The 12,352-nt window shown below is 40.2% G+C and overlaps 1 protein-coding gene across 2 annotated transcripts in view; it reads right to left on the bottom strand.

The window, feature by feature from the left end:
- Positions 1-7,231: 7,231 nt before the first annotated feature.
- The window catches only part of LOC148015015 (tRNase Z TRZ3, mitochondrial-like), a 65,703-nt gene continuing 60,582 nt past the window's right edge, over positions 7,232-12,352 (bottom strand). For both annotated transcript variants that reach the window (XM_087665015.1, XM_087665016.1), the window contains 9 exons: positions 12,299-12,342; positions 10,074-10,496; positions 9,702-9,947; positions 9,444-9,560; positions 9,221-9,268; positions 8,765-8,939; positions 8,430-8,634; positions 7,728-8,355; positions 7,232-7,635 (listed from right to left, as the gene is read on the bottom strand). In XM_087665015.1, the coding sequence (XP_087521141.1) occupies positions 7,339-7,635; positions 7,728-8,355; positions 8,430-8,634; positions 8,765-8,939; positions 9,221-9,268; positions 9,444-9,560; positions 9,702-9,947; positions 10,074-10,496; positions 12,299-12,342 (2,183 nt within the window). In that variant the 3' untranslated portion in view covers positions 7,232-7,338. The remainder of the gene's footprint in view (positions 7,636-7,727; positions 8,356-8,429; positions 8,635-8,764; positions 8,940-9,220; positions 9,269-9,443; positions 9,561-9,701; positions 9,948-10,073; positions 10,497-12,298; positions 12,343-12,352) is intronic.

The following is a 12,352-nucleotide window of genomic DNA, read 5'->3' as shown; positions in this document are numbered from 1 at the left end:
CCACAATGTCATAAAATGCACGATGATAAGCTCAAGGAAAAGGGAAAAGAAAAAGTGTAGGAAAAGTCTTCTAAGAGCAGTATTGTACCTACAAAGTCCAGTGTGAAGATAGAAGAGGTTAATGTCATGCAGGCCACTGATTTAGATGATGATTACATACTTGCAGCTTCTGCATGCAATGCCTTACAGACTTCTGAGATACATTCTATGTATGCACAGTGATGGCTCTTGGATTCGGGTGCGTCCTTTCATGTGACACCTTGTAGAGATTGGTTTCATACCTATCGTACCATGTCTGGTTCTATGCATCTTGGTGATGATAGGTCTCTTGACATTGTGGGCATTGGAGATGTTAGGCTGGAGTTTCCTTCTAGCAATTCTTTTGTTTTGCATGATGTACGCCATGTACCTGCGTTCACTCGCAGCCTTATGTCAGCTAGACAGCTTGATGATGTAGGGTATTTTGTGTCCTTTGGAGACTCTGCATGGAAGATTACTCGTGCCAAGCTTGTACTTGCAAGAGGTGCCAATTCTGGCAGCCTCTATCCCTTACTTGTATCTAGAGCTACATTGAATCATGTTTTGTCTGTGGGTTCTATTCCCCATGTATCCCTTTGGCATGCTCGTTTGGGGCATATGTCTCTTAAAGGAATGAAAATGCTCCGTGCTTTGCAGTATCTTCCGCCTTTTGACTCTTTGCATTTTGATTCTTGTGATCATTGTTTGTATGGCAGGTAGACTAGAAATACACATAAAAAGTCTAGTAAGAAACGCATGGGTGAGCCCTTGGCTCTTGTGCACTCAGATGTATGTGGACCCATGCCCTGTAAGTCACTTGGTGGGGCAAAGTACTTTGTTACTTTCATAGATAATTACTCACATAAGGTTTGGGCTTATCCCATAAAGAGAAAATCCAATGTCTTAGACACATTTCAACGTTGACTTGCATTGGCAGAGAACCAGTTTGGGAAAAGGCTCAAATGCCTAAGGTTAGATAATGGGGGTGAGTATGTATCACGTGCTTTTGAGCAATTTTGTGATGAGCGGGATATTAAGCATCAATTGACCGCCCCTTACACCCCAGACTAGAATGGTATGGCTGAACACATGAATAGAACCATTCAGGAAAGGGTCAGTAGTATGCTTAGCTAGGCTGGCTTACCGCAACACTTTTGGGCTGAAGCAATTACTTCTGTAGTGCATCTCATTAACGAGTCGCCTAGCAGTGGCATTGACTTTTAGGTTGCAAAGGAGGTATGGATAGGCAAGCCCCCCTCTTATGATCATCTGTGTATCTTTGGATGTGAGGCATTCTGCCATGTCCCCAAGGACAAGCGCAATAAGCTAGATCCTAAAAGTGTCAAATGCACTTTCATTGGCTATGGAGATGCACGAGAGATGGGTTACCGTCAATGGGATCCGCAGGCACGGAAAGTGATCCGCAGCCATAATATCATCTTTCATGAGGACAAAATACATATGCAGCCTGAGAAAGTGGTTGAGGTACGCAGAGTTATCTTTCAGGAGGAGCCACCTGCTCCCGTTCAGCCCACTCCACGGCCAGCTAGACAGCGTGCGGCATCACCTGATGCTCGTGGCCTAGATGCTAGACATGCTAATGTTAGACAGGATGTTGGTCAGGCAACAGAGCCTAGGTTGAGGCGTTCTACTAGAGATAGACGACCTCCTACCGTTTTATGTCCTCTATGGATTATGTATTGGTTATAGATGCAGGAGAGCCTCTCACTTATGATGAGGCTATGCGTAGGGGTGATTGTCACTCTTGGAAGAGGGCTATGCAGTTTGAACTTGACTCGTTGCATAAGAATTAGACTTGGGATTTGGTTTCCTTGCCTCAAGGTAAGAAGGCTTTGCCATATAAGTGGGTGTACAAGCTGAAAAGTACCCTTGGACACCCCAAGCCGACATACAAGGCTCAATTGGTTGCTAAGGGTTTTAAGCAGGAGCATGGTGTTGACTTTGATGAAGTCTTTTCCCCTGTGGTCAATATGACCACCCTACGCTTAGTCTTGGCCTTGGTTGCACAGCTTGACCTGGACTTGTACTAGATGGATATCAAGATGGCTTTTCTACATGGGGACTTGCATGATGAGATTTACATGGAGCAGCATAAGGGCTTTACAGACCCTGGTAGGGAACACCTAGTGTGCAAGCTCAAGAAGAGTCTATATGCCTTGAAGCAGGCACCTAGGGAATGGTACCATAAATTTGATGCATTCATGCAGGCACAGGGCTACAATAATAGTGCTATGGATTCGTGCTTGTACACGAAGAAGGCCAGTGACGGTTCTTTACTGATTTTGGTACTTTATGTGGATGGCATGCTTTTAGTAAGGACAACTCATGAGGAGTTAGATGCTCTTAAGGCTCAGCTCAAGAAGAGCTTTGAGATGAAAGATCTGGGATAGGCCTCTCATATACTTGGTATGCACATTACGCATGATAGATCTCAGGGACTGCTTTATCTCACAAAGGAAGTACATTCATAAAGTCCTTGAGCACTTCGGTATGCAGGATGTTAAGCATACTGGTTGTCCATTACCTTCTCATGTGAAGGTTTCACAGGCCGATTGTCCGCAGACAGATGAGTAGAGGGCCAAGATGGCCAAGATTCCCTATGCATCAGCCATGGGGCAGTCTTATGTATGCCATGATAGCCACCCGTCCAGATATTGCTTTTGCAGTTGGGGTTGTGGTACATTATATGGCTACACCTAACAAGAAACATTGGGATGCCGTGAAGGGTATCATAAGGTACCCGAAGGGCACAATAGATATGTGTCTTTGTTATGGCAGCCACGATACAGGAGTTGTGGAGTATACTGACTCTGATTATGCAGGACATACAGATAGTAGGAAGTCCACTTCTGGCTATGTGTTCACTTATGCTGGAGGGGCTATCTCTTGGATGTCCAGGATGTAAAAGTGTACGGCCCTTTCTACTACAAAGGCCAAGTATATTACAGCCACAGAGACTTGCAAGGAGGCTATTTGGTTAGGCCATTTGATTGCAGACGTCGGTATGACAGATGGTATGCCTACATTGCATTCGGATTCTATGAGTACCATTCAATTGGCCAAGAATCCGGCCAAAAATCTGATCTTCCATGCGAAGGCGAAACATATTGAGGTGAGGTATCACTTCATTCGCGAGGTCGTTGAGGACAGGTCTGTTGACCTTGTCAAGATTCCGACTGAGCAGAATCCTGCAGACTTGCTCACGAAAAGCCTCACTACTAAGCGCTTTGCCTTCCTCAGGAGATTAATGGGCATTGGATGAGATGACGTCTCATCCTGTTGAACATGTGTACATGTTGTACTGTCTTTTCTATTTTCTCTCTCACTGACAGTATCTATCACTCCACACTGCAGGCTGTTGGGGGTAAAGGCGCCTTCGCCTAGCCGCACGTGTATTACTACACTGACAGTACCTGCCACTCCACACTGCAGGTGGCAGGTGCCCGTCACAGCCACTTATTCTTTATTCTTTTAATGACATTTTGAATAAAGGAAGGCTTGGCCACACATTGTGGTTGTTGGAGTTTCCACTTTTGAGTCTCTCTCTCTCTCTTGGCTCTTCCTCTCCATCCGCTATACCTTTCACAGCCAAGCTTCTTCCTCCTGAGTTCCACTTCCCTTTTAGCATCATGTTTGGATAAGTTTACTAACCTTTCATCATGCCATTGGGAAAGCCATTGTTGTGATCAGTAAAGTAGCCCTATGATCAAAATAATCCTATGCCTACATCTCTTAATGAAAATGCAAGTGGACTAAGTACATCTCAAAGAGTAGAGGAGCAAAGAAGTGTAAGCTAACTCACATAGTCAATATGGCCTTGACACTAGCTAAGATTATAAAAGAAGTAAAAAAAACCAACTAACTTGGAAGAAGCACTTGTAAATCTAGCATAGAGATCAGTTATGCAAGCTAAGCATGAGAACATAATGAAGAATGACACTTGGACACTAGTTAATTGGCCACCCAAGAGAAAGATTATTGATACAAAGTAGGTATAGGAGAGAAATTTCAAGACCAATGGAGCCTTGGAAAAGTATAAAGCTAGACTAGTTGCACATGGATTTTCACAAGCTGCGAGGTTTGATTTTCAAGAATCATTCGCTCCAACTACGAGAATTACCACTATTCACATAGTACTTGCAATGGCTACTCAAAAGAATCGGCCACTTTGGATATACTAATCTGCCACATACAGATGTAGCTCATGATGATGATGTTGATGATGAGCTATACATCATTAGCTTGTCTACTGACATTGCAACACCACCAACTATGATGTTCTACTTGCTAAGATGATGATGATCGAGTGTATCTACACATGACAAAATAAGACACCATAATTTTACCATTGTGCCAAGGCTGCAAGTGCCAACTTGTAAAGAATGATGTAGCTATGGTTGTAATGATTGTAGCAATATTCAAAGCCCTATTATGAGAACAAAGTTCATAAGATTAAAAATACATTATATGGGCTTCAACAAGACCCTAGAGCATGACCCCAACTGATAGCTAAGTTCTTTTTAAGCTTAAACTTCAAAAGATGTGCCTTAGATACTAACATGTATATTTACAAGGATAGTAGAGATTATGTAAAGATTGTTCTTTATGTGGATGACCTTATATTATAGATGATTATGAAGATATGATTCATTAAACTTAAAAGGCTGTGAATTATGAGCTTGAAATGGCATACTTGGGCTTATTGTACTATTGTTTGGGAATTGAAATTTGTGAAGTGCAAGAAAAGATCTTCCTCTCTCAACAAAAGTATACATATATCTTAAAAGTATTTAACATGACGGATTACAAGAAGATAACTATATCTATGCTCAAGGGATTCACTCATAAATATATGTGTATCACACGGATTCAATATAATGAATTTTTCAAATATCATTTTTATACATTTTTAATATAAAAAATATACTATATAAAGGGATTATTTGCATACTAAATAAAAAAGAGTTATATTTTATTTGTGAAAACTTTATAGATAATATTATTTATAGATAAGCTTTGAATTCACATAATATAGAGTATACACATAGTAAACTCCCCCAAGCACTTATTGATGCCGACGTGAAATTATCCATTAAGAAAACATTAGCATTTGTAGCATTCATTGAGAGGTACATAAAATTGACCAACAATCTCTCTATTTGTGCAACACAAAGCCAAATATTAGTTTCGTTGTTTACTGCTTTGAGCATGTTCTTAAACGGATCCCATCAGAGCCATTGGAAAGCCAAGATATGCTGCTTGAAAAAACTATTGACTATAATATCACATACAATTCCAAAACTTCTTTGATGGAAAAATGTGACTTTGATTGAACAAGACACGAAGTCCAATAAAAATTTATTTCTAGCTCTTGTTTTCTTTGGGTTTAAGAATCTTATCTTCAATAATAGAAGCAACCAATTGTAGCACTATCTCGTACTTCTCCCGAAGCAAAGTATAAGACAACTTGTTATGCTATATGTGTAGTATGGTTAAGGAGGATTCTATGGCACACGAAAGCATATAATGAAGAATCAAATGTAAGATGCACTGTCATTCACCAATTCTAGTGCTTTAATAGAACAAAAATGTAGTTTCATATATTCTTCAAGCAAAAACCTTTTTGGCTAGTCCTTGGTTTTAACTATACATGTTAGTCCTATCAAAGTATAACTAAGGTATTTATATACCATTTGTTGTAGTAAGTAGTACATCGATAAACAAAGCCACAAGATTTGTGAAAGTTTTACAAAATGTGCCATGTCCTTCCCTTAACATGTATGCAATGTCATAAGATTATGTCCACAAGCATTTTCAACTAGAGGAAGAAACATACCAAAGATCATAAACGTAGCATCAATTGAGAAAGTACCTTTTATGACTGAGTATTTGAAAGTAATGCGTAAATGCATGAGCTAGCACATCAAACACAAGCTTAATGCAAAGGCATTAAAGTGTATCCACCTATTAGATTCATACGTTTTTGGTGTATTATTGCCTTTGTTTGGCATGAGTGGTGAAGCATTGGAGCCTCTACAAGCTATTTTGCAACAACCATGAACATGATGGAAAGAAAGCATTCATCCATCATACACTTCGAATTGTTTATCATGTTTTGCCACATATTGATCGTGAAAGGTTGAAGAATGAATTGTCAAAGGAAGATATTGAGAATTGTAAAAATCGAGAAAGATTGCTAGGACTACAACATGGTTGCCATGGTATATGAGTTTTGAGTTTGGACCTCATAACAAGCTTCTCATAGGTTGCAGTGGTTGCTTCTACTCTATCAGTTGGCACTCAACAAGACTTACGTGTGCATCAGCTTGTTGGAGAGGCTGCAAGGTTATAAACCCATTATCATAAATCATTGTTTAGTTCCAAAAAACCAGTTGCAAGAAAAGCACACATTGAATGGGTCTGGCTATCAACACAAAGGGTGTACTGCTGTCCATTTTCCCAAATCTGACTAGGCCATAAACCACTATGATACTACATTTTGTGTCAGCATCGGCCCATTGTGAACGGTTGCTTTAGACAGGAGCCTGTGTCAGGACCCATTCCAGGTTTTCAGATGTCTCCTCTAGGAAGAAAGATCATCAACATTTGGGAATCTATGAAGACTAGAACGCATACATATGAGTTCATTACTCCATCAGCTTACTTGGGATCTCGGTATATGGAGACCAGCTTGGTTTTCCCCAAGTTCTAACTTACTGCAATTAAAAATCATAAATGTAAGAACTCTCATTCCCAAGCTGTGTATTATAGAATACACAGGAGTCAGCAAGATCATAGAAGCAAAGCTTGAAAACTATCTAGAAAGGAAAAGCTTTCCTTAAGGCACGAGAGAGCTCTTTTTTGAGTAGAGCACGTTGGATAAAGCTACCTAGTGGCCTATCTCCACCTAATGAAACAGCACTGCATCCTACTACAAAGTTGCTCCAATACTAGAGATTTATTCAGATCTGGCTACTAGTAACTCCTCTGGGTTCCATTTCTACAAGAGTTTCTTACTCTTCAGAGCTTGTGGTAGAAGCATGACTACTTGAACATGCATTTACTTGTGATAATAATAAGAGTAAGGCAGCAAAGTGCCACATCTTACTCGAAGTTCCCTGCTAGGAGAGATGCTCCAGCTACTCAAAGAGGCTATTAAGATTTCAAGCAAAAACATGATGTCCAAGGTGTGTGAAAGACAAAGCAACAATCAATATTGCACATCAGATGACTTCTTGTACCTCATTCGTGCTACTTCAGACCAGCACACGATCCAAAGAGACTCAATATAACAAAGCATCATAGTGCACTATCATCGAGATCCGGTACCATCTCATCCTTGAAAAGCATCTTAAGGGCTGGTAATAACTTTGGAACTAATGGCAAATCTGCCAGATTGACACTCATCATGTCAAAAGCAATGCACATCCTATCTGTGTAACTCTCATCAAATACAGGAATTTTTGGATAGCGCTGACTAAAATGTGTAAGTATGATTCGATACGCCCCTGCAGATGCCCCGACTTCAATGGCTTCTTTTGTTGTGCTGTGATTTTTCATGATAGCTTCCACAGCTAGACTGTCATCGAAGGTGGCCTGCATTTCAAGGCAGCACTAATCATTAGAATCCATGTAAAGAAGACTCTCTCTCAACCATGTACTACTGGTAGCGGCAGAGTTGAGCATACTTCATGAATTAGAACTGTGGCTCCTTGTGATGCTTCAATAAGAGCTTGGCAAGGCCTTGTATCCCCTGAATATACCAGTTTCCATCCTTGGTGAACGTTTCCTTCAATATCCTGCTTTTGTTTGGATTCCAAGACAACTGCATAAGCATTTAGACAATGCACAACCTGTATGCTTAGAAGACTTTTCAAGCCCATTGAATGCAACAAAGATTTAAGCTTTTTTCTCCCTGGTAGGTCAATGCCCTGCTGAATGTGACAGCCTCTTTCACCTGAAGAATCCTGCGATGTTTCTTTACAGTGAGTCATTTCATCAGAGATACCTGCCATTGAACTTTCTGTTCTCTGCTCTTCTGTCACTTTTGACCTGGATTCAGCCTGTGATGTAGTCTGACTGCAGTCTAGAAAGTCCATGCAAAGGCACTCTACCTTTTCATAGGCATCAAGGAATCTTTTCAGCTGCTTTGGACCAACTACAAGAATTGGTTCTACAGATTTAAACTTGGTGTGCATAAGTTTTCTGCGTGCAGAGAGTATCCGCGGAAGGCCCGCCTGGTGATCTGCATGTATATGTGAAATCCAAATGCACTTCAAGCTCAATAACACCTCATCAGCACCTGCTGCTCCATACCTGCCCAAAAAAGCTCTTGTTACATCAAGTAACCCTTTCTAAAAGGGAAAATATTCTAGAAAAGAAGTATATACCTTCTTATTAGTTGTGCATAAGTGCCCTCTCCACAATCTAGAAGGATCCCTCCATGGTTGAAAAGATGTATGTATATAGCGCTAACATTGCGATATTTGGATGGTTGAGAAGAGCAGGTTCCAAGGAAAACAATTTCCATTTCTTCCCTACTTGCATGCTGCACAGATGCAGGAGGGATTTGTGATTCTTGACCACTTTGCAAGTCTGAAAAACAAATTTTTGAGTGAATTTAACATGAAAGTTAATTTCAATGTTATGAGGTCCTGGCATATTGATTTTCTATCTATATTGTACATTCATGATTAATGTAATTCTCCAAAATGACTCAATATACCCAGTGACAAAGTTTTGACTTCTGGCGTCCCTCCCCAGATTTGTGAGGCATAGTCACGAGCTTCCAGAATTTCTGGACAACATTGTGTCAGTTCTTCTTGGGCTGCCTTTACATTGAAGGCCTCAGGTACAGATGAACTGTCAATTCCCAGGGCACTAATCGGTTTTAAATGAAACTGAAATTCAGGTAAAAGAGCATAAATGGCATTAGAAGCTATTAGTCATCATATCACAAGCATCTAACATGTGCCTTTTCTCTTTTTATTTGATTGACAGGAGAGATCGTTCCACATGATATGGTGCATCCATGCCTGAAACTGGAAAGGCCTCTGCTAAAACAGAGCAGACATGATAAAATGAAGGCTTTAGGTCTGTGTCAACCAGACATGCCAATGTATGTTTGTGAACAATGAGTAGTCAGAGGGGATTGAGAACATGAAGATCAGATTGCACATACCTTAAGTAAATTCTTTGCCACTACTGTATCAGTACTTGAATTAAATGTCTGAACCAAAGAAATCAAAAAGGAAAGCCTGAGAACATGGAGTAGAAACTCTTCAGAATTCCCTACTGCAGTTCTAACAAGTCAACATGAGGCAAGCCTAGTAGAAAGCTCATTGTTAAGTATCAAATATAATCATCAAGGTCATGGCCATGGCTTGCATAGGAAGAGGGCTCACATTTTCAATCGTTGTACTTTCATGAATTTCTGGTGAAATGGGGAACACCTCTGGTGAAACAAGGTTCAGTTTGGAGATGATGCGTGCAGCACCCTTCAATATAGGACATTGAGGATTCTTCCTGTATATATATGAAAGAATATCAGCTGTAAACAACAGCAAACAGATACACCATTGCTTCTACAATGGTCAAAAAGAGCGACCAAAAATACAGGTTAACTTCACGAATCATGTTTTAGGTTGTGAATGACTTTGAACTTGCCAGCCAGCCATTACATGTTGTGAATCCTTAAAGCGTTCCATCCACTCTTGATACTCTGGGCAACATGTTACAGACATTGGGCTTATGTGTACCATGCAAGTTACAACTTTCCCTGACCCTGAATAGTAAGACTTTAGACTCCCAGATGATATAAGAGCTGGAATATGCACTGATGATGGACAGTCCACAATAATCACAATCGGTCCTTGTGTGGAAGGACCCAAGACATCTGAAGGGTGAATCTATATGTACACCACAGGAGCAGAATATTAGCACCCACCAAAAGGAAAGAAATGAAAGGGGGTAACAAAAAGGAAACTGCAATAACATTAACCACTTAAAAAAACAGAGTTCTAAAATGTTTGTACTATTTCTGATCCATCATCTGAAATGACAGATTCGCCTCTTTGAAGCCTTCCATATTTAATTCCAGGTTTCAATCCCTTTGCACGAGCCTTTTCTGGATCAAAACGCCCTATGACTTCTGGGAGCTCACATATGTAAACCACTGATAAGTCCTCTTTCATATTAGCATCTGGTGAAATTCTTATCAATTCAGCCGTTGGGTGCTGTGAATCTCCATTCCTCTCCTCAACATTTGTTACACATGCACATAGACACACTGCAGATATCTTGACCAGATCATCTTCCACTAGCAAAATAGGAGTTGATTGACCTGTTGCATCCTTGTTGGTCTCAAAACTGTGTGTGTAGACAGTTGCAGCATTAGGCACAAAGCTGCGTACTGCACTTACAAGATTCTGAAAATCAGAAGGTCCCCAGATCTGTGCCTGCAATAACATCAAAGAAAGGAGTAAACTTTGAGAAGACAGAGAGACATCATTTGAAAATTTCCAAGTCCACCTCAAGCTTCAACTTTTTTCATGGTACATAATATGCTCCAATAGTCTTGCATTCATGAATGCCTTTTCTTGCCGCTAGACGAAGAAGACTGATATGTCCCTTCTACAAACTCTTATGAAAAGTGAAAATTTACTGAGTTTACAGGTCGGCCTTGGATGACACGTGATGATTGGAAGAGGAATGAGTGGACAGTATTGTTGTAAGCAAACTCTAGTAACATAGATGTATTGCCATTGAATTATATGTTTACTACCATATGCTTTCAACATACCAAGAAGAGTGAGATTTATAGGCTTCATTTGGCCATCGATGAATCTGGAGTCTCTATCTGAGATAACCTCAAAAGGCATACCAGTGTAATCTAAGATTTCTGAATGAAAGCCCATTCAGCTTGAAAGAATTCCAAGGTTTTATAACAAGAATGTAACTGCTTACTAGATTTGTCAGCAATGACCAAAATCTGTAATTGACATTAACATGTTCTTGGAAATACCCTAAAGTGAAACTCATAATAGATTCCCAATGAGTATCTGTGATTTCGGTAAACCCATAGTCTTCTACCTTCATAATCAGGTTTCTGCCAAGTTTTGAGCTCTCAACTGCAAATGAAATGGTGCCCTTTGCCTGTGTCCAACTTATGGAGCTTCCCAACTCCTTCAAGCACTGTTTGACAAAGATGAAGAGTGACACTAGAGTAATTGACCCGAAGTACATTGCAAGTGTGGTTGGCACTCACTAAAATATAACTGTCCTTGATGAAGTATACTAGATGGGAACCTCCTATTTTGAGTCTCCTCTACTACAAGAAATCATCACCAGATCTCCCCAAAGACCTAATAGCTACATCTCAACTCCCAAGCCTTTGCAAATTGCCAACAGCCTAAAGCCCCATAATCTCTTGTATCTTAAAAGGGCCATGCTAGTGAACTGCTTCTACAACGCTAGAAACAATTTTGCTTGCTCACGCTTTCCTTGAGAGAAATAAGCACCCAGCACGAGATACAATGGATTAGAAACAAGTTGTTTGTTCATATAAGGTAGATAAGTTATAGATTTAAAACAAGCTGTTCAGATTCTAAAATTGATATAGAACCAATGCATATTCCCTGATATCCTTGCCTATACTACCATCACACACATTCTTGGTCTCTCCGTTCTTTCAAGGACCAAGAAAGTAGAAAGGTTAGCTCTTGCTTGGTTAGGCTACATTCAGATCATACACAAAAAGTAAGGTGCTCAGCTTCCAAAATTGGAGTCAAAGCAGCAACTTGCCCCCTTCTCCCTAAATTCCCCTTGAAACAAGCAAGCCCTGCCTCCATCAACAGTAAAAATCATAAAAGCTAGCTTTTCAGCACAATCAGTTTGGGTGCAAAGTTCAAACTGCCATCTATGTGACTATATAGCCACATTGGAGAGGAAGTAGAATGGAAAGAAGCTGCCATTCCCAGTCTTCCTAAATCCAAATGTAGTGATTTTATTCTCATGTGGCTAACACCTTGCCTATAGTGTTAGCACCCATGGCCAATCTTCAGAAAGAAAGAAAAAACAGTATCGATACAAAACTCTTGTGATCATATATACAGGAAATTAGAATTCTAATAGTGGTTTCACTCCTACTGCAGCATGACAGAATCTGTCAGATTGGGTAATGTCTTGGCATTGTATATTGTTGGTATTGGAGATATCATTTGAGTAAATCTAACAAACAGGAGCCTTATACTGTACTTACAGCTTTTCCAGTTTCACCAATCCCAGCCAAAGTTAAAAGAAGACCTGAGTTCAT

The sequence above is a fragment of the Lygodium microphyllum genome, chromosome 24 (assembly GCF_053477565.2).
Source record: "Lygodium microphyllum isolate KBCC chromosome 24, Lygodium_microphyllum_v1.1.10, whole genome shotgun sequence".
Taxonomy (NCBI): Eukaryota; Viridiplantae; Streptophyta; class Polypodiopsida; order Schizaeales; family Lygodiaceae; genus Lygodium; species Lygodium microphyllum.
Note: the sequence above shows the minus strand (reverse complement) of the source record. Positions and strands in the feature narration are given on the sequence as shown.